The sequence below is a fragment of the Trichomonascus vanleenenianus genome (genome assembly GCF_965637985.1).
Source record: "Trichomonascus vanleenenianus strain CLIB 3782 genome assembly, contig: TRVA0_003S, whole genome shotgun sequence".
In the NCBI taxonomy this organism is placed as follows: domain Eukaryota; kingdom Fungi; phylum Ascomycota; class Dipodascomycetes; order Dipodascales; family Trichomonascaceae; genus Blastobotrys; species Blastobotrys vanleenenianus.
This window is the reverse complement of record NW_027481884.1, coordinates 72323-93767: the sequence shown is the minus strand read 5'-3', so window position 1 is coordinate 93767 and position 21445 is coordinate 72323. Positions and strand designations below refer to the sequence as shown.

The 21445-nt window shown below is 51.9% G+C and overlaps 9 protein-coding genes across 9 annotated transcripts; 4 read left to right on the top strand and 5 right to left on the bottom strand.

Moving 5' to 3' along the window:
* Positions 1-4: 4 nt before the first annotated feature.
* On the bottom strand, positions 5-1630 carry PNS1 (Pns1p; the record flags this gene model as incomplete). Its single annotated transcript, XM_076682422.1, has 1 exon — positions 5-1630. The coding sequence occupies one exon, from the start codon at positions 1628-1630 to the stop codon at positions 5-7; it is 1626 nt and encodes a 541-aa protein (XP_076543205.1).
* A 665-nt stretch (positions 1631-2295) lies between these two features.
* SKN7 (kinase-regulated stress-responsive transcription factor SKN7) lies at positions 2296-3891 on the bottom strand (the record flags this gene model as incomplete). The annotated part of the gene is made up of 1 exon (XM_076682421.1): positions 2296-3891. The coding sequence occupies one exon, from the start codon at positions 3889-3891 to the stop codon at positions 2296-2298; it is 1596 nt and encodes a 531-aa protein (XP_076543204.1).
* Positions 3892-8268: 4377 nt separating this feature from the next.
* On the bottom strand, positions 8269-10347 carry SCH9 (serine/threonine protein kinase SCH9; the record flags this gene model as incomplete). Its single annotated transcript, XM_076682420.1, has 1 exon — positions 8269-10347. The coding sequence occupies one exon, from the start codon at positions 10345-10347 to the stop codon at positions 8269-8271; it is 2079 nt and encodes a 692-aa protein (XP_076543203.1).
* Positions 10348-10772: 425 nt separating this feature from the next.
* TRVA0_003S00870 (CIA30 family protein) lies at positions 10773-11567 on the top strand (the record flags this gene model as incomplete). Its single annotated transcript, XM_076682419.1, has 1 exon — positions 10773-11567. The coding sequence occupies one exon, from the start codon at positions 10773-10775 to the stop codon at positions 11565-11567; it is 795 nt and encodes a 264-aa protein (XP_076543202.1).
* A 308-nt stretch (positions 11568-11875) lies between these two features.
* MNL1 (alpha-1,2-mannosidase MNL1) lies at positions 11876-13807 on the bottom strand (the record flags this gene model as incomplete). The annotated part of the gene is made up of 1 exon (XM_076682418.1): positions 11876-13807. The coding sequence occupies one exon, from the start codon at positions 13805-13807 to the stop codon at positions 11876-11878; it is 1932 nt and encodes a 643-aa protein (XP_076543201.1).
* A 512-nt stretch (positions 13808-14319) lies between these two features.
* Positions 14320-14606, top strand: TRVA0_003S00826 (uncharacterized protein; the record flags this gene model as incomplete). Its single annotated transcript, XM_076682417.1, has 2 exons — positions 14320-14426; positions 14486-14606. The coding sequence occupies 2 exons, from the start codon at positions 14320-14322 to the stop codon at positions 14604-14606; spliced, it is 228 nt and encodes a 75-aa protein (XP_076543200.1).
* Positions 14607-15275: 669 nt separating this feature from the next.
* On the top strand, positions 15276-16305 carry RPS4B (40S ribosomal protein eS4 RPS4B; the record flags this gene model as incomplete). Its single annotated transcript, XM_076682416.1, has 2 exons — positions 15276-15307; positions 15555-16305. The coding sequence occupies 2 exons, from the start codon at positions 15276-15278 to the stop codon at positions 16303-16305; spliced, it is 783 nt and encodes a 260-aa protein (XP_076543199.1).
* A 268-nt stretch (positions 16306-16573) lies between these two features.
* SMN1 (Smn1p) lies at positions 16574-18367 on the bottom strand (the record flags this gene model as incomplete). The annotated part of the gene is made up of 1 exon (XM_076682415.1): positions 16574-18367. One exon carries the CDS (start codon positions 18365-18367, stop codon positions 16574-16576), a length of 1794 nt encoding a protein of 597 aa, XP_076543198.1.
* A 1614-nt stretch (positions 18368-19981) lies between these two features.
* Positions 19982-20395, top strand: TRVA0_003S00760 (uncharacterized protein; the record flags this gene model as incomplete). The annotated part of the gene is made up of 1 exon (XM_076682414.1): positions 19982-20395. One exon carries the CDS (start codon positions 19982-19984, stop codon positions 20393-20395), a length of 414 nt encoding a protein of 137 aa, XP_076543197.1.
* Positions 20396-21445: the final 1050 nt, after the last annotated feature.

Sequence of the window (21445 nt, the reverse complement as noted above, 5' to 3'; positions counted from 1 at the left end):
TACGTTAAAGGTTGAGCTTTTCGCGGGCAGGGGGATAGACGCGAACGATTTCTTCATATATGTCCGGATAGCTCATTCGGAACACCTCTGGGTCCTTGGCCAGAGCTACAAAGAAGGTTGAGACGCCCGAGTGGATGGTCACGGTCGCGAGATTGCCAATTTGCGTGCCAATGAGGAAAGCGTAAGCCACGACAATGGGGTAGAAGCCCGAGCTCGAGTTATACGACAGCCGCGTTAGCTTAAGATACAAATAGGCCAAGAGTGCAGTCGTGTATCCGACGAACAATGAGCCAAAATTGAGCACGTTGGAAATGAGACTGTCGTTGACGAGGGCGTCGATACCACGATGCTTGAGGAGCTGCCAAGTGTCTCGCGCCGAATTGAGGTACGACTTGCCGTAGAGTGCAATGTACGTATAGGCGTAATGGTTGAAATAAGTGACGGCCCAGTCCAGGATACTAATGAAGCAGTCTGCGCAGAGCAGAATGAAGCTGACAGCAATATTGCCGCCGTTCTGAATGTTGGCCTGGCGCAGCATCTTGATGATCTGGCGAATAAAGTTGATGATGGCCACAATGAGCGACCCAAAGCAAATGGATCCAAACGAGTAGGTCATAGCCCGTCGGAACGCGCCCAGGGCAGGGTGCTTTGGCCACCCCTGGTCGGACCGCGAGCAGTAGTACCATGAGCCGTACACGCCGGAGATCGTCACGTGGATAACGTTCTTGACGACCTCAGAAATGTAGAAAGCGGCAAAGGTGAGGAAGATAATGAGGCCGACAAGCTTGCCCTGGCTGCATCCGCCATTGGCGCACTGCGGGTTGTTCGGGTTGGGGTCGTACTTAACGTAGATGGAGACCAGAACGACAGCAAAAAAAATGGAGAAAGCGCCTCCAAACAGGGCGCCCAGGGCTGAAGTGATTACGGTAGACGGTGCTTCACGCGTAACGCCAATAACTGTCTTGAGCACAACCGTCGCAAACGGAATCCGGCTGCGCATAGTCCAGAAGCACCACGTCGAAAATACAGCAAACACCAGCAGTACGATTCCCGCAGACCAGTACCGCTGGACTAGGTACGCAATGGCTGTGCCATAGGCAAACAGCAGGTTCAATATAATGGTGATGATGATAAACTGGCGCGTGAAGAGCCGCGCCAGGAGGTAGTACAAAAACGCCAAAATGACGGCCATTGCCGTCACAAACGCAAACAGAATGATCGTGCTTGTGTTGAGCGAGAAGGTGTTGGAGGTGTTGTAGATGGAGGACCCTTCGAACCCGCGATTGTCGGTATACGCCTTAAGGCCAATGACGGCCACGGCGATGAACCCGCCACAGGTCGCTACAAAGATTAACGTGAAAATGGGGTCGTTCCACTTGGGTTTCTCGACTTTGAACTTTTCATTAAACGTCTGGCCCGATTGGTTCGGCGGAGGGTACGCCTGGGGAGGCTGCCCATACTGTTCCTGCTGTCCCTGGGGCGGTGGGGGAGGCGCGTAATTCTGCTGTGCTTCCACATCGTACTCAGGTTTGGAGTGTGGGCTTTGGTAGCCCTGTTGCTCTTGCCATTGGCCCTGCTGGGGATTTTCTGGCGGTTGGTACTGCGGCTGTTGCTGGTAGTTGTACGACATACTTCCAGCGCGCAATTCACTTCTCGTTACTTCTTGCTCGTTACTTGTAGATTTCGATTGTTCTCCGCTTATACTAAATAGCTCGATTCAATTGACACCAAATGGGTATGTCGAAGGAGTAAAGGCGGCGGGGGATGGTGGGTGACGGGGGGTCCATTGTTTTGGTCGATCATCGGGCGGCTTGACCCTGCGCCGGGAACCGCCTTGCATTGACACGCCATGACACATGCAACAAACCTTGGCTCATCGCTCCAAGCCGGGTCTACAGCTGTACGTACCTGCCTTTGAGGTTTCATGGAATCTTCCATTGTATTTCACTGTTTTTTTGCTCCTGCATATGTAATGTCTGCTAGCGGTCCGCTAGCGTTGCTGCTATGTGCGGCGGTCCTGCATGACGCGACTATCACTCGTGCGGCTCGGTGCGGCGCTACCTGTGAGCTGTGCGGCTCGGTACTATAATCCCTCGGCGAAGCTACGGGGGTTTGGGGGCAGAGCCCCCAGTTACAGGAGCTCGAGGGCTGGCCCTCGAATAACACTCAAGAGTAACAATGGGGGGACCAGTCCCCCCAAACCCCCCTGAGGCTCCGCTGCGCGGAGGTACTTCTACAATCTCTCAGCGAAGCGGAGCTACCGGGGTGAAGTAGTAGGCGAGTAAGTATTAGTATCTACTTGGCAGAGCGTAGGAAGGAATCCAGCATGGAGTACATGGTGTCCTTGTTGAACGGTTTCGTAAGGACGCCGCTGACGCCGCGGTCAAAGTATGCCTTGAAGTCGCTATCGTTCTCGGCCATGGCGATGATGGGGCTGGCAGAAGAAGAAGAGGCCTTGTTCCCGCGGATGATTTCGGCTGCCGAGATGCCGTCGAGGGAGGGGATGACGACGTCCATGAGGATGAGGTCGTATTGAGCTGCTTGGGCGCGGGCGACGGCGTCGAGGCCGTCGTTGGCCACGTCGACGTCGCATCCGTATTGGCGCAGGAACTTGAGGCAGATGCGCACGCTGGTCTCGTCGTCCTCGACTAGCAATACCGAAAAGGCTTTGCCGGCGTCCCACGGCGGCGGCGGTGGACGCTCGACCGATGCGGCCGTCGCTGATGAGCTGGTGCGCCGGCGCGAGTAGGTCTCATTAGTGGTATCATTGGATGTTTCGTTGTTCTCGTCATTAGTAGCGTTATTGTTGGCGGTAGGGGGCGAGTAGTGGTTAGTATTATTATTATTGGTGGTCGGCTTCGAGTCCTCGGTCAATGGGTAACCTGAACTACGTAGAAAGTGGCCAATCTGCTGAAGATACTCGTCGCGCGATCGCTGGGTCTCCTGGAGCATGGCGATGCGGTCGAGTGCCATACGGTGGTCGACTTCGAGCTGAGTATGTCGCGCGGCAAGCTCCTTATGGGACTCTCTTAATGAATCAATCTCGGCGCGCAGTGTCGCCAGCTCTGACCCCTGCTGAATTGACGAGACAGAGTTCTTCTTGACGGCTGCTCCATCGGCGCTCACCTGAGAGCTGGTTTGGGACACGACGACGCGCCGCGTCATGGGCGTCTTGCGCTTGATGGAGTCGAGTTGGTCACGGTTGTCGATGCGGAACTCGGGGTGTTTGAACTCCCACACGTTCTCGCCGTACGGGTTCTCAGTGCCCCCGCTGGCCGACCGCACCTTGTGGAAGTCGTACTTGTTGAGCTGGCGCACGAACGACGCAAAGTTCGAGTGCTTGAAATGTCGCGGCAGCACCGTCTTGGTGAAGTCGGATGTATCGAGCACGACAAAGCTGTCTCCCGTGTTGGACCACCGCACGATGCTCGAGTACCCGGGCTCTTCAAGCATGGTGAACAGCTTGTGGACGAAGTCGAGAGACCCCTTGGCCCCGTTCTTCTGCTGGGCTTGGGCGGTTGCCGCCTCGTAGCCCTGTTGAATGTCCTGGTACATCGACTGGCTTGCTGCTGCTGTAGTGTAGTTGCCGTAGTAAGGCTGGCTGTGGGACAGGCGTCCTGATCCGGCTCCGCTTGATCCGCTCACCGAGCTGTGGTGGTGGTGGCTGTGGTCTTGCAGCGGAGGGATACTGGTGCTTGACGATGTCTGATAGCTTCCGTTGTGGAGCGGGGCCTGTGAGTAGTGGACCTCTGGTGGGTTCAGCACGGGCGGGGGTAGCTGGTTGTGGTAGTAGAGCTGTTGGTGGTGATGGTGGTGGTGGTGGTGGCTCGCGGGGGCATTTTCCAACGCCGCCACTGCGGGCTCCCACTGGCTAGTACCAGTCGCAGCCATTCAAAAAAAAAAAACCAAGATCGGTTCTACCGACTATCCAATATATATCCAAAAGTGTATGGATACAAAAAAAATATCCAATCCTAAAAATGGATGGGTGGATGGATGGATGGATGGATCGTAAATGGCCTCCAAGGGAAGGGGAGCCTATGGGGTGCGGGTGGTGGGCGCACGGGTGGGGTTTTTTTCGATTCTGTTCAGCCGCAAGGACGTTATGCCTAGCCGTTTGGAAGGAAAATCAAAAAGAGCGATAAGCGAATACTGGGGATACCTGGAGACGGCTGAGACGGGTGATCCATATACCAAAGAGCCACTGACAACTCTTTTTAAAATAAACTGCCTTAACTAGCCACACTGGTTGCCAGTTGAGGACTTTTTAACACACACAAAAAAAAAGGCTGTCCAAAAAGAGAGAGAGAGGAGAAAGCCTTTGGAGAGGGAGGGGGGGACAATATATCGCAGGAGTTGCAGGTATCTCAAAAGAGCAAAAAAGACCCGAAACCTCCCAGTGCCGAGAAGAATAAGAAAAAATAATAGACTCGTGTAGATCCGTATTCAACTTGCGGCGATGGATCGATTGATATATGTACCACGCCGTTCTGGGGAGGCTGCTTCCTTCTGTATTTCCAATAAGAAATGCCAGGAAGAATGAGGCTGCAATGCACGATAATAACGGCCGCCTCCTCTCGTGTTTTGAGGTTACAATTGGTCGCAATATATGCCTGCCAGCTGCGAACGAATAATGCCTGCTGCGAAGCGAACTAAGAGAGAAAAAAATAAAATATGAAAACGCGAAAGTAATATATCGACGCCTGTATTGTCTGTAAGTTGCTAATGATACCCTGGGAAAAAAAAAAGGGGATATAAGTTTGCTTAAATAAAAAAAAAATAGATCACGAAACGCCAAGCAGAAACCAATATATATGAATCGTCGATTTGCCAATTAAAACAATAAAGAAGGACCTGTAAATTGGGTGCTAATTCCAAGATATGGAAAGAGTAACTCATCTATATATACATCTCCCCCTGTGATGGGTACGGCCAGCAAACAGCGTTGAATGCGGTTCACGAAGAGAATTGCTTCTTGTGCGTAAAAAAAAAAACGAAATTTGGACACAAATGTTTGGATATCAAAACGGAAAAAAAGCCTGTCCTCATGCAGCCATTCTCCATATCTGCTGCTTCCAATAGACCTGGTTTGTATGTGTGTGTATACCACCAGACCCCTCTCTCTCTCACTCCCAGTCCTCAAAGCTTCCGCGGGGGGCCCACCCACCTACATAATGCAGTAATGTGCACCCTGCACCGGGCAAGCACTGGCAATGTGTGGGTATACTCAGCATATCATGCCATACAGCTAGTGCTGCTGCTGGCTGCGTCGGCTGTCTTTGCTGACGAGAGTCGCCAACAAGAACCCTCATGTTTCAACCCGTTTTTCTTCGACAAGGGCGGGTAGATTTTAAGAGGAGCCTGTCTATCGCCTATGTACGTGTGTCTTCCATGTCCCTCGCATTTTTTTAAACATCTGGGGGGGGTGGGAAGGGCCTTTTGTCTCTCGGTTCAGTCTTGCCTGTGGTGGTGGGCACACCTCATTTCGCCTGCCCTACTCCGCATTCCAGACGTGTTTTTTTTATTTTATTTTTTTTTTAGACTCTCCCCCCCCTCGACTTCAATGTACAAATATTCGACCTATCATTCCCTGGCCTGTTGCTTTTTTGGTATGGTATGGCGGTATGGCGGCGCATGATGCAGAACAGTGAAGAAGACGAGCTCCCAAAAAGCTCTCCGCATCGCACAGCCGCGCGACGGTTGGAGATCGTCTACTTCCGCCGCAGTACACGTAAGTTTTGGGGTGTGCGATGGCTGCATATCAGTCCAGCAGGGGGAAGGGAAAATACCTGCGCTATTTTTTACCGTGATTGGAACCTGGAGAAGCTGATCAGTTGCTCAAAGAAGAGCAATGGCGTGAACAACAGCTTCTTCCAACCCCAGAGACAGAACCGGTACGCTATTTAAGTAGCGACGACGGGAGTACCATTCCATCTCACATGAAAGTCTTATATGCGCAGTGTAATTAGAAAACGTTTGCATCTGTGCATTCTTTTATTTTTTATCCCGCGCACGCGGCACGTTCTATGAGGGCCTTGTGGACGTTTATCCTATCTATAACGGGGCTGAGCTAATGGTTCATATCGTTCTATGGTTAATATACTGCGGTTATGTACAATAGATATGGGTATATGTCGTTATGTCGGCCCCGCCGCCGCACGAGCCGCATTCTGGACATATATGTCTCGACGCGAGTCGAGACCGGTAGAGATAAAAAAAGTGCCATAAATTGAAAATAGACACTTTATTGGCACTTTGGTTTCACACAAGCCCAGATTTTCCCACATGACACGCGCAGTCACTGATTCGCGGGCCTGCGTTATGAGGACGAAATGCAGGTCTACAACTCACGTTCCCTCTCTCTGTTTAGCCCTTACACACGCCTGGAGGGGGGGGGGAGGACGTCGTCGTCGGAGCGGAGAAGAAGAAGAAGAAGAATTTAATTGGGCGGTAATTCCGAATTACATTGTGTTACAGCTGGTTGAGACTTAGCGAGCGTGTGATGCGGTACGTCGAAAATGCTCGCGGTGTGGTACAGGCGCATGGACCCGCTTACCCGTTATCCGCATAGACCAATCCCTCCCTCTTTTCTGTGCAGCCTCGGTCCTCTACCTTTTCCTGCACCGCTCGCGTCCCCCGTTTGACCTAACCCGAATGAATATGCACCTTGCCCCTGCAATCGCCTTAATTGGATCTTAATTGAAGCCGGATGCCTTTCGTAATTAGCCCGAGAACCGCATAGCTGAGCCGACTTTGCATGCCCAAAATTAGACGACCTCTCTGCTTTTCTTGTTTGTGGGTTATAATTGGAGGGAAATGGGTTCGGTTCTGGATTTATCGCTTTAACTGGACGAGCCCGGACTCGACCATATTCGGATGAATAAGTTGATTTAAAAGGGTATTTTTTGCAGTCTTTTCAAAGACAAACGTGCGTCGATCAGAGTAGTGTAGCCGCTCGATCAACATAGGTCGATCAAATATTGTTGTTTATTCTAGAGTATACTGAAAAAAGAGCAACCGTCGATCGATTCGTCAATAGCCAATCTATTTGTGCAATGATTGGTTAAGTAGAGTGTTTGTTAGTCGTGCAATGAGCAACGATTGGTTAACTAGAGCATTGTGCAAAGAGCAATATAGGTCGATTGGATAATCATTTGTCATACAGCGTGACACCTAAGGTAATAATGGTCTTAAAGTCCGCTGCCTCGGGCGTCGAGTAGTTATTTATCAAGAGAACGAAAAAAAATCAATTGACGGTACTCTAATCATGAAAATTACAACTACTTCGACCGAGGAGTGTTGTAATGTCCAATTTAACGTAGGGCAGATCTGCCGTATTTATACAGCAGTAGTCCAGAGCAGCGTTCTAGCATTTAATGCAAGCTCTACCGTAGGGTAGTCTAAAACAACGGTTATACCATATTTTAATGGTCCAAAACTGCGGTCTACCATATTTTTAGTGGATCCAACGCAACGTTCTACCATACTTCAGGAATCCAACCCAGCATTCTACCATATTTCAGAGGATCCACCTAACTCGATTTAATATAATGCAACAAGGCTACGTCGATTGATTGGCTAGTGGCATTATAGCCACCCAACGATTAACCGTGATATTACCTACCGGTATTATAGTCGAGCAATAGAGATCAATGGAACTATCACAGTCCTGCGGACATAGGCAGACTCAATGGGCCAGCCTCCCTGCCCGGAGCCCCAGAGGGGGTTTGGAGGAGGACTAGTCCCCCCATTGTTACTCTTGAGTGTTATTCGAGGGCCAGCCCTCGAGCTCCCGTAACTGGGGGCTCTGCCCCCAGACCCTTCTTCATGCGAGATCTCCACGGAACCTCAGGGGGGTTTCCAATCCCCCCATTGTTCCTCTTGAGTGACATTCGAGGGCCAGCCCTCGAGCTCCCGTAACTGGGGGCTCTGCCCCCAAACCCCCGTCATACGAGATCTCCGCGAAGCGGAGCCCCCCAGGGAGTTCGGGGGGACTAGTTCCCCCATCGTTCCTCTTGAGTGGAATTCGAGGGCCAGCCCTCGAGCTCCCGTAACTGGGGGCTCTGCCCCCAAACCTCCGTCATACGAGATCTCCGAAGCGGTGCCCCAGGGGGGAGGGAGGTTAGGGGGACTGGTTCCCCCATACTAGCAGGAATATGCTACCTAGGAAGAAGTGTTGTTGAGATATTAATGGAGGTTATTTATTATAGTCCGAAAAAATGTTAGATAGTTACTAGTACAATAAATATGGGTATGCAATGCAAATGGTTATAATTCAAACTTCTGGCCGGTAAAATCGTGGTCGTCGTAGTCGTCGTCTTCGCGCAGGTCATCAATCATCATCTCGTCGTCCTGATAATCGCTGTGGTACGCATGCTGCTGTCGGCCGAACTTCTCCTCCAAATGGCGCATGAGGTCGCCGCCGCTGCGGTTAGCATTATAATAGCTCGACGCCGCTTCTTGGATCTCCTTGTCGTTGTACAGATCCAAGTCGCCATCTCCGTCGCGCTCGCGCCGGCTACGGCGGTATGCCTCCTCCAGCGACGAATCGACGTAGGTGAACCCCTGGAAGTTGGCCTGGATCCCCGGCGAGAGCGGCGTCGAGCCCATCGACTGGTTGAGCGCGCGCGTCAGCACCGAGGTCGAGGCCTGCGTGAACTCAGGGTCAAAGTTGGACGTGTCTGTCTCCGACGTCAGGTGCGGCTTGAATGGCGGCGGGATCTTCTTCTGCATCAGCAGCTCCCAGTCAATGTCGCTGAAGAACGGGTGGTGCCGCAGCTCGCGCGTGTCGCCCTGCGACCCCAGACGGTGCTTCGGGTTACGATTGAGCAAGCCCTTGACGAAATTGCGCCCTTCAGTTGACAGCGCGTCCTTGGGGAACTTGACCTTGCCAAACGCAATGTTCTTGTACATCTGCTGGTTGTCCTTGGCGTAGAACGGGCTCCACCCGCAGCACATCTCAAACACCAGCACCCCGAGCGACCAGAAGTCCACCATCTTGGTGTACCCTTCAGCGTCGAGCAGCACTTCAGGGGCCAAATACTCAGTAGTGCCGCAAAAAGTGTTGGTCCGCCCGCCGACAAGGTTCGCCTTGGACAGCCCGAAGTCGCACAGCGCCACATGCCCATTAGCGTCAAGCAGGACATTCTCGGGTTTGAGATCCCGGTACACAATGTCGTTATCGTGCAATGCCTCCAGCGCGACAATGAGCTCTGCAATGTAGAACTTGGCGCGATCCTCCTTGAACCGCCCCTCCTTCTGGAGGTGCCAAAATAGCTCGCCGCCCGACATGTAGTCAGTGACCAAATACAAGTCGGACGGCGTCTGGAACGAGAACTTGAGCCCGACAATGAATGCCGACTTGGCCGCTGAGGTCCGCACCAGGATGTTACGCTCGCCAATGGTGTGCGCCACCTCCTTATTCTGCACAATTGCCTTCTTTGACAGCACCTTCATGGCGTAGATGCGCTGGGTGTCGCGCTTGCGCACCTGGAACACCTGTCCAAACGTGCCCTTGCCAACGAGCCGCAGTACTTCAAAGTCGGCCGGGCCGTACTGCCGCTGTGCCACGCGCTCAAACACAATGTTGACCCGCACCTGCCCGCTAACGTGCTCGCCGGCGACCCGCGCCGCCAGGGTGAACCACTGGTCGACCGGCGCGCGCTCGCTGAGGGGCGGCGCGAGCCGCACGTGGCCCAGGAACGCCTCATTGTGTGCGGCGTCGTAGATGCTAATGTCGAGCTCAGGGCTCTCGCTCGTCACGTCGAACTGCGCCTCGTCGCGCCATCGCGGGTTGCGGTTCGTCGTCTCGCCGAGCTTGCTCAGTGCCAGTGACGACGATTGCCGGCTCTTGGACGACGGGATAGCGATGCCGCCGTTAGCGGCACCCGCCTCCTCGGGCGCTGCGCCCGATGGCCCTTCTGAAATGAATTCGGATGAATCCAGAGTGCACACCACGTAAGGAGTCGACCCGTGTATCGTCATGAGATTGCGCGCCTCGACGACACGCACCTTGAGCTTGCCCTTGGCCTGCCCACTCTCGCCGGAGGGGGTCCCCGGCGTGGTGGTGCGCTCCTCGCCGGCGCTCGACGACGGGCGCGAAATGATCGCCGGCTCCGTCATGACCGTGTCGGCTGTCGACAGTGCTGTCGTCGGCTGTCCGACGGGTACAAAGGCGCCAGACCCGGACTGCGAGGCGGCCCGCGAGTTTGTCGCCGTCGGCAAGTTGCTTGACGTTGGCGTCGGGGTGCTCGACGAGCCGCGCTTAGTGCTCTGACTCAGCAACGAGCTCGAGCTCGAGCTGGACTTGCCAAACCCAAACAGGTTTCGTGCGAACTCGGGCATCATTGGTTGAATTCCTCGTTTGATTTGATGATCCGCAATTTCGCAGTAGTAAGCTAATTAGTCACGGCAGATCACGGCTGGTGTATTAGTAAATGGGACGAACAAAAATCAATATCTCCGAATTAATACACTCGCTCGCCAATACCCATAGGTTCTCTCGTCCTTCGTTACCAGCCTATCGCTTCTCCTACAGACCAGGCTCTCTCTCCTGTAAAGCAAAACGGGCTGTGGTCGTCGCTTCCTTTTGGCGGGGCTTTTTCGTCCTTTTTTTTGGGCCTTTTTTTGTGGTTTTGTCCCAACAGACGCGCGCGCCCGCGGCCAGGCTGCGGCTGACTCCCCAACGGCGCTCCGTCGATCGCACCATCACCGCCTTTACAGTGGGGGGGTCTCGTCTCATTAAGCAGGGTCGTTTTATTAAGTCGAATCAAATGTTAAATCTGCTCAAAAGCCGGATAGGAGCCGCAGTGGCTCCGAACCACATGACGGTCGTGAACTTCCGCGAGGTTGTCAATCCGTTGGAGCGGTATCTCGTGCGTAGCGACCAGGAACTCGGCGGGTTCAGCACTGCTTCACTTGATATCGTCAAAAACGACACTCCAAGGCCAGACTCGGAAAAGCCCCAAACTTCTCAAGAAGAACAGAAGAAAGCCCAAAATCCCCAAGAAGACCAGAAGAATGAGATTGAAGAGCCGCCACAATTCGGGCGATTCAGTGGGAATCTGAACCTGGATCTGCCTCCTTCGCGTCCGGACGTCGTTCAATCCGGATACGCCATGTGGAGGACGAAGGATATGGTACCAACGTGGAAGAACCCGCTGCAGTCCGAGTACTGGAACTGGGAGCGGTGCTCCGCTATGCTGCTAAGAGTGCGCGGCGACCGGCGGAAGTACTTCGTCAACGTCCAGGCCGAAACCCCGCTCGTAACGGACATCTACCAGCACCGGCTATTCCTCAAGTCGCCCGGCCAGTGGGAGACCGTCGTCGTGCCCCTATCCGACTTTATCCTGACCAACTGGGGCGTCATCCAGCAGCAGCAGGAGCTCGATCTCGAGCACGTCCGCACCGTCGGCGTCGGACTCATCGACAAGCAGTACGGCCCCTTCCAGCTCGATATTGACTGGATCAAAGTCGTCAGCTCGGACCTCATCTCAAAAGACCTCCTTCAGTCCCGCAGCAGCAAGGAGCTCGCCACCCCAGGCAAACGAATGTCCATAGAGGACTAACTTCGGTCGAGGGCTGGCCCTCGAATCCCTCCACCCCCCAAAACACGGATACAATTACAGCAGTATTCCCCAAAACCTGAATACAAGTTCAGCAGTATTATATGGGGGGACCAGTCCCCCCCCAGACCCCCCTGGGGCTCCGCTTCGCGGAGGGACTGTAGCCTCAATTATCCTCATAAAGGCGTCTTAGTCCCTTAACATGGGGGTCTGGGGGCTCGCCCCCAGCTACGGGAGCTCGAGGGCTGGCCCTCGAATATACTGTAGTAGCAGTATGACATGGGTGGCGGAGGATATGGTTAACTCTATAATTATAAACCACACCGGCTGTCTCGCGCGTAAACGTCGAAAAAGGTATAATTTTGGTTTTTAACGTGTTCCTCGCGCCATTGGGGCACGACATACTCGTAGGCCTCGTCGAGCGAGTAGAAATGGTTCCATGATGCAATGGGCGAGTAACCGAACCATCCCTGAGGCCACACTTCGCAAGTGTAGTTGTGTACCGGCTGCTTGCTCCTGGTCCGCCGGGTAGAGCTTTTCTCTGTGAATTGCGAGTACCACTTGCTCCACAGTGACCGGGCAACCTCGCCGTCGGTCGTTTTGATGTCTCCAAACTTGTCGTCGTAGCTGCTTCGGAGAACGCGGTCGCCAAACCGCGCTACTGAGGCATGCTGAATGACCTCCTTGTTGTACCAGAAGGGATGTGCCTCGGTCGAGAACACAAAGTTACCCAGCTCCTTGCTCAGTGGATGGTCTGGATCAAACAGCAGGTATAAATACTTGGCCGTCTCGCTAAGGAAAAACGACTCCATGCGGTCGGCCAGCTCGCCAGTACGCACATCGCGAATGCCCGCGTATCCACAAGACGTGCGGCACTGCGCTTCAATGTCGTCCATCACCTGCTCACCAATGTGCAGAAACAGCGGGTCTTTGGTAGCCTGGTACAGGTAGTACGTGGATTCGATGAACTCGGGTCGAAGGGGCCACCATTCCAGCGCAATCTCTGAAAAGTCCCGTTCGGAGGTAACCTCCAAGTGCGCATTGTTGTCGCCCTTGTTGACCTGGAAGATGCTATCGTCAAAGTCTGGCATTATCTTGCTTTTTCTCGCAGCGTGCATCGGGGTCCACCGCTCAGGGATGCCTCCGTACGTATTCCACAGCTTATAGTAGAAGACATGCAGCTTGACAGCATCGTGTATCTTGCCGCTCAGCACCATGAGGCCTGGGAAGAAGGCGCCCAGTGAGTCAATCCACCCGGTCGTCGCCATGCCCGAGTTGAAATTGATATTGCTGAATGTCCACCCATTGTACGCATATTTGTACAGCGAGGCCATCATGCGCTCGTATATGCCGTAAAACGACTTCTCGCCAAAAAGCACGTAGTACTTGACGGCGTATTCGTAGTACGAGTCGACGCTAGCGCCTACGCCCGTAATCGGCGAGAGCCACTTGCCCGTCTTGGAGTCTATAGACATGGCCACCAAGTCGAGATTAGACCGCCGCGACCACACCTCCAAAAATGCTCTCCGAGCGCATTTTTCAAACCGCTGGTCTCCCGTAAGCCGTGACAAGAGGCCAAACTCGAGCAGGAGACTCCCTGCCGCCGCAGAGCACGTCTCGGTTATATACCCGAGCCCGTTCTTCATCTCCGGGACGACTCCGCGGCGCAGATTCACTCGCGGATGAGGGATTCCAGTGCGTGTTTGGAACGCTGGCAGCAGCCTCAGCCCCAGATCATACGCCAACCGCAGCAGCGATCCATCGTAACCTGGGTACGCCTGGCCCAGACTCGGTACCGAAGCGTACAAATGAGCCGAAAGCAACCCACCCATCATGCGGATAGTCGTCTCAAACACCTGAACCGATGAATCCAGGTCAAACGACAACAGCTCTTCCGTGAGCCGGTCTATTGTGCGGTGGAACTCCTCAGTGCGATTCATCATGGGAAGCGCATCGAGGCTGTCGACGAGGGTCCCCGGAAACCCTCCCACAACGTCAGACAACTGGCGGTCCTCTTTATCGGGGAGTAGGGGCTGACACGTGAGCGGGCGAAGCTCATCGGCAGGGAACGCGTGATCCATGTAGTTCGACCAGGCATGGTCAAACATCTGCTCAGCCCGCGATCTCAGCTGGGCCAGCTTTTTCTGGTCGAAAAACGCTGGCTCGGCCGCCCAGGCTGTCGAAAATAGTACAACGGCCACGGCGGCATGGCTCCATATGCGAAACCACCGCCAACTAACCATATCGAATCAGGTTTGAATCAATCCAGGGTGTTGCGATTCATCTCTTCCGTATTAGCGGTACTAATTGGGAGTTAAGACCCGTCATCACTGCATAGTACGCTGTGCTTGAGAGGAGTTATCTCCGCTTGTAAGACCCTAAGGGAAGTCCTCAAATGGTGATTTCGAGTTATAAGGGTGATGTCTATTTGATTTTGACGGAATCTCCTTCGAGGTTAGCCCCAATGTAAGAAGAACTAGACAATAATAATCTACGACATAATACAACTACCGGTGGTGAAGTTTGGAGTTGTATTGGGGATGTGCGGCTGGGGCAAATGCATCTCAGGGGTCTGGGCTGCGGATGATCACCGGTTTAGGAAAAGTGTACACAAAAAAACAGATCACCGCGACGTTTAGCTACAAAAGAGCAAGAGGTAAACAAATACGCAAAATGGGGTCAGAAATTAAATCGAACGTTATTTAAAGGCGGGCGCCCACCACTATTTTTCTCCTCTACAGATACCTGACCAAACATGACTGCTACTACTACTAATACTCCTCATGTCGAGCCATTGCACCAGGCCAAGCTAGAGGCCAACGTCCGAGAGAAGATTTCAGTGCATCGGAAGAAGCTGCTATCGTAAGTATTTGTTATTGTTGCATATAGTGTACCCAAGTAATTTGGCTAACTATTCGCAGCGAGACGACGTTTTGTTCGCCAACAGACCAACTCGCATCCCCATGCAGCTCAAAGCTGGTTAACCACAAGAACAGACGCATTGCACACTTGCGGATTAGCAAATTGAAGTTTGAGGTTTGAGCATTTCTCGTGAGCGAGTTTTATTTCTATTTGTGTTTGCCGATTTCGAGCCAGGCGTTGACCGCCTGGACGGATAGGTTTTGGGGGCTTATTGGGCACATTATTTATTTGGATTCTTTTTTTAGCGATACGTGAAATTAGAAACTTTGGTACTCTTTTTAATCCCTCGTAGTATTACTGCACAGGCTTTCCCTGTATCAATCACTGGTTGTGCCTTTCTAAAACTTTCCTTTAACCGTGGAATCGTCGACAGAAGAGTGGGTAGCTATGAACAGCCAGATGTAGCGCTTCGTGACCAACAGCTGCCTACTGTGCTACAGCCCGAAAGTATCTGGTTGAAGGCTAAATCATCTTCCTCCTAATGCCCCTATCTCTAGAAATAGTTAGAGTGCTATAGCAGGTAATACAATACTTTTGTCAACGAAACAGCCGCATGCGGCGTATAAGTACGGATTATGTTAATTATGAGGCAATGCCCACCTGCATAGTGGAGCCTATTTTGGGCATACCGGGACGGTAATTAACAGTCACAGGGCGGTCGCTACCTAAAAATTTTTCATCCTGCGCACGCGAGGGCACGCTTCGATATCCAAACATTTAAGTTTTTCGCAGTCTCCGTTTTTCCTCTCTTCAGTTTATACTCCTCAATCGACAAATTAAGTAGTAAAAATGGCCCGAGGTATTCGAAAGCACCAGAAGAGGTAAGCTCAGATTGTCCTTCCATTTCTTTAGGAATTGGAGTAGACAAGTCTGAAGAGGATCGTTTATCGCTGTATCTGGGACACTCCTAGTATTGGGGGTGTTCAAATGTGGAGCGTAGTTACTTCCACGAGATACATGGATCCATTTTCTCACTTGGAATACTTTGTGCCAAGCGCTAAAGAAATGGAAAACAATGATTTTTATAATCATTTTGTTTTCATGTATGTATACTAACTTAGAACCCAGACTCTCCGCTCCATCCCACTGGATGTTGGACAAGCTCTCCGGCTCTTATGCTCCAAAGCCTTCTGCTGGTCCACACAAGGCCCGAGAGTCCCTTCCTCTCATCATCTTCCTCCGAAACCGACTCAAGTACGCCTTGAACGGCCGAGAGGTTAAGGCCATTCTCATGCAGGGTCTTGTCAAGGTTGACGGCAAGGTCCGAACCGACTCCACCTACCCAGCTGGTTTGATGGACGTCATCTCCCTTGAGAAGACCAACGAGCACTTCCGACTCATCTATGACACCAAGGCTCGATTTGCTGTCCACCGAATCACCGATGAGGAGGCTCAGTACAAGCTCGGCAAGGTCAAGCGAGTCCAGCTCGGCAAGAAGGGTATCCCATACGTTGTCACCCACGACGGCCGAACCATCCGATACCCAGACCCATTGATCAAGGTCAACGACACTGTCAAGATCGACTTGACCACTGGCAAGATTGCCTCCTACGTCAAGTTCGACACTGGCAACGTTGTCATGTGTACCGGTGGTCGAAACATGGGCCGAGTTGGTGTCATCACCCACAAGGAGCGACACGATGGTGGTTTCGACATGGTCCACATTAAGGACTCTTTGGACAACACCTTCGTTACCCGACTGAACAACGTTTTCGTTCTTGGTGAGGGCTCCAAGCCATGGGTTTCTCTTCCAAAGGGCAAGGGTATCAAGCTCTCCATTTCCGAGGAGCGAGACCGACGACGGGCTCAGCAGGCTTAAGCGGTTTCTTAAAAAGTTTGGGTTTTTTATGTAAATTAGAGGACCGTTTCCTTTAAGAGAAATTTTTTAACAAAGGATTTGTGTATTTATTTATGACGACTAATTGATGAGATTCTGGTAATAATTTGTGCATGCAATGAGCTGATTTCATTAGTCGATCATTTCCAGTCAACCGTAACTTCTTCAGTAGAGACTAGTTGAAATAGCCAACCAGGAATTCGGTTGCTAATGTAGAGGCCGATTGTTACAGAAGAGGTTGGTTGGTTAGTTAGTTAAAGTAGTCAACCAAGAGCTTTGTAGGAGATAGGCCGCCGTACTCGTGGATCTCATCCTCGTATCCAATGAGCATGAATGTTTCCACAATAAAGGAGCGCAGGTAGTCATTAAAGACGAGATCAACCGTGCGCGTCTCGTCAGAAATGGCGCTCCTCCCTACTATGACGTTTGGAATGGGGAAGGTCTTCCAAGGTATGTGCGGCGTGTCGTCTCCATCGGAGCCAAAGTCATCAATAGTCCGATAGCCCGGGGTCTCTTCCCTGGGCAGCTCGTTGAGCACGAGTCGGTTCTGGTCAATTGGCACGGCATCGAGCTCCTCTGGCCAGCTTCTTTTGTCCATTGATAATGCCGCTTGTGGGTCGGACTCGTTGAGGAAGATCGTGGCGCCCTGCTCGGGGATCTGGGGCAGAATATAGCTCAGCTTATTCAACAGCGCTATAATTTTTTCCGCCTTGACGCGTGGGATGTCCTTGATGTAGAGCCACTTATTCGGGAACGGATTGAGAATGTACTCTGAGTCTCGGGTGAATTCGCCCTCAATCAAATCGTACCTGATTGACCCCGTGTTCAGAGTGACCATTCTCGGTCGGTGGTCTCGATGCACCATGCCGCTCAGCGTGGGCAGAACCTTGTCTTCCAGCAGGCTATAGACATTGCTGTCGCCCGGGTACGGGGCGCGCTGCATGTAATACGTCTTGGGGATATACGCCAGCGGAGTGGATATGTTGAGCAGCTCACGGAACTGCTGAATCCTCTTGGTGACGTGGATCCCGTACTCAGTGTCAAAGGGCACCTCCCCGGGCTCGCCCGAGAGGCTCGTGTTGGAATGGTGCGCGAAGGAGGCGCGGTTGGTGTCAATGTACATTCTGCTGAATGCGACCCTGTCGTTTGGCCCGCCATTGCGATCAATACCTTCTACAGATGCCCACCCAATGGTTTCGAAGTAGCGGCCGGATTCAATGGCAACAGCTCGCTTATCAAACTCCACGAAGTCTCTAATATGTGTATGCCCGCCGAGACCCTGGATGGGCGTGGTAGGATGAACCTTACGGATTTCTCTCACGATGCTAAGAAACTCGTAGTTGTCTCGCACTGGTACATGTCCCGCAACCACGAAGAGGTCAATATTGGGGATGCGCAGTGCCTCCTGGAACCAGTCCTCGCGGATGGCCTTCTCGACCATTCTCACCCGCGTTGCGTCATTGTATTTCGTAAAGTCAAAGATGAAGCTGAATGCGAGCACATTGAGTTTCTGGTGCTTAGTCGTGAACTGCAGGTATCGGTTGCCCAGCGGGACCCAGGACCCGTTGTCGGTCTTGATATCGACGTTGGACACGACGTAGCGGTCGCCAAAGTAGCCATAGAGGTCTGTGTACTCGCTCACCGACACATCGGAGCGGTACAACTCGTGGTTGCCAATGGTAACTATGTCGAGATCGGCCATCTTGAATACCTCGCGCGAGTACTTAGCCTGTGGGGACGAGGCGTCGCTGAATCCATTACCATCCAGGCGATCGCCTGTATCGACGACTATTAAGTCGACACCTCGCTCATCGGCGTGTCTCCGCATGTGCTGCACAAGCGAGACGTAGTCGCCCCAGTCTGCCGAGAAGGTCGGCTCATTGAGGTGTCCAGGGAGCCAGCCGTGTATGTCGGTTGTCTGCAGCAAGTTCACTTGGCCCCACTGGATATCTCTAAGGCGCACTTCGTCATTTACGGTCGGCTCTCTGGACAGGCTCGGGAGCGCTGTTGCCAAGGACAGCCATCCCAGTAAGTTGCTAAGCATATCGCCTGGGTCAGCAAAAGCGTTTACTATTGCCTTCTACGTTGCTTCTACGGCTGTGAAGCACTGTAATCTATAACACTTGGTAACGGTACTACGCTCTACCAGGGTGGGTATGTATAGCAGTACCCTGGCTAATCTCCGCCACCGGGCGTGGGCCACACAGTACTAAATCCCAACTGCACCACCAAAGACCCTGGTGTGCATGCCCTGAACGGAACACTATCCCACCACCGCATAGAGCGATCCATAGTGCTGTACTACCAGTTATCTATAGGCTTAAAATCCATAGTATTGTACTACCACGGAATCTATAGGCTTAGCAATAGAATGATAAAGGCTCATAGTCCCACGAATATGATCCCGGAATCGCGGGCCGACCCCGAGAGATGGTTTTTTGAAAAAATGACGACAATTCCGATTGGATTGTAGAATAGAACTTTCTTTTCAAATAAAGAGCTGAAATGGGTTGAATTGCAACTGAGCAGGTCGTGGAAAGCTGTATATACTGCTTGTATGTGATTTCATTTTCTGTTGGATCTCATCACGGCGGACAATGGTTGATTCGGCTATCGGGCCGCCTTAATCTTGAGATTAACTGTACAACGGTCAATAGGAGCATCAGGGACATATTTGTACTTCGGTAGTTCGGAATTGGTCTAGAGCACAGCAATTATTCAGGGTAGCCACCACCGGTACCACGGGAAGGCTGGATCCTGAAAAAACCCTTAAATACAATGACGGTTTTGACAAGCCCGCAGAGATGAATAGATGACTCAAACCAGTAAATCAATTCCCGCTGAGAGTTGGTGGATGTCAGTTACTTTCCCCACAAGGTTAATCTTGCCCTGCGAAACGAGCCGCCCAGCTGTCAGATCGTGTCTCATCTCAGACGATCCCTGTACGTATCCGAAGATGAAAATGTTCAGACGACGCTGGAAAAAAACCAATGGGGCTCCATCCTGTACCTCGATTACAAAACAACGGGTTATGGATACCTTTTAGCAGATAAAATTCAAAAAGGAGAGAGCGGATATACTCACACAAGTCGTACGGAGAAAGGGGCCACAAAGGAGAGAGAATGATTGTCACTTCGTGTATAGCATCTTTCTCTTTTCGGTAGGATGATAACCTATTTCATTGACAGTTTTACTGTTTTTGTTAATGGAAATGACTTTCCACTACCGTAGTTTGAGTGCAACCGTCAATTCCATTATAGGGTGCACTTACGTAGATGCTAAGCCCGAAAGAGCAACCCACCTACTCGTTCAGCAACCGATACACCTGAATTAGTTTCCATATCACTTTGTCCTCATATATATCTCGAGATTAACCAATGTTCGTCGTGACAATGGTGCAGTCCGCTTCAGCACGCCAATTAACCTGTTCGAATTGCCGACGACGAAAGGTAAGATTTAATAGAAACTACTTGGTATCTTTTTTGTTTCCACAGGCTAATTTAGGCGCCACGAAGACCAAATGTGACGGGACAGACCCGTTTGCACAACATGTAAGGGGTTTGGCGACGACAGACCCGCCTCGATCGCATACGTGCACCATCTCGAACGACAATTGCAGGCCCTCACGAAGCAACTGCAGTCGAGTCTCATTGTCAACATGAATCTGCCCAATAAGGAGAAGTACTCTCAGACAGACAGCAGCAATACAAGTATTTTAACTGGAGAGATCCAGCACTCTGTCCCGCTGAAGAAAGCTATGTCCACTCCCGGCGTTGCTGACAGCGATGTGAATAGGCTCCCAGGGAAACAGGCAACCTTCAACATCTGCCCGACCGCTACTGGTGCAGGATCCACCCCCTTCTCATGGACGTATACAGGCCGACATTCTTCCAACACATGCTCACCTACGATCCATCAGCAGAAATACCTGAGTTCACATACCTTGCTCGACCAATATGCCTACATTTTCCTTCTGCACGGCCTGCGTAAGGACAGCTTCATTGCTACTGCGAGCGCCTGCATGCTCCTGGCATACCGCATGCTTAATCTCGGCAAGTCTTCCATGGCGTGAACCTATGCCGGTACTGCCTATCGCATAGCTGAAGACCTTCGAATATCCGAGGACCTTGCGATAACCGGCCAGCGCAAAATGTCGCTAGACGAGATGGAAGTGCGTAAACGACTCGGGTGGGCCCTTTACTCTTTCGACCACATGGCATCACTGTACTTCATCGGCCCGTCTCCTGCAGGTCACACCCGTGGTCAACCGATGAGATTATAGACGACTCTCTCGACGTTGGAGCATTCTATGTCACGTATGTTGCCTATTTAGCGTACCAGATCCTTGAGATTATGATTGCTGGGTTCTCTGAAGCCAAGGTAGACGGATTCAACGCTGATGTCGCCAATGGCAACCTCGAGTTCATCACTCATTTGGTTAGGTCATGAAGCTTCTCAACTCCTGTGGCCAGTTCTACATTGCTCTATACCCACAATCGGACAAAGCGCGAAGTGGCTTCTAGTTGTCAGAACAGAAAGTACTTCAGCAGCGTCAGCAGAACAAGCTTGAGAGCGATCTAAAACATCACGAGGGCGTTCTCGACCCAGATTTAAAGCTACCCTCCAATAACCATGTGTTCCGCCTTTCTCGATACATGTCGGCAAGCGCTATTGAGCTGAACTATGTAACAAAAGGACATCCTGGTATGCCCCTAACAAAATCTGTGGTTTCGAAGAACTACGCAGCGGCTCCAAACATAACGCCACAGGTAGGGCTTCCTCAAGCTTTTCGCCTTTTTCAAGCATTGTGTCGTCGTTCCCAGATACTCCTGATATCAGCTCTATTACAAGTTCCAAGGACACCTTCAGTACGGCACTCGTCTGGACGCGGCCATTTACCGAGAGTAGCTGGACTGGCACTAGGTGTAAATCGGCGTCTACCTCAATCTCTGCTTCGGCATCTGCTGCGGTAACTGTCCCTGATCTGCCATATTTGGGCTACTTTAGCGAGAATACCACGACCCTGCATCATCTCCATCACCTAAAAATTCCGAACTTCCTGGATAACGTGGGAATAACTCTTGAACATGCCCTTACCGCCTGTACTACTATAACAAGTACT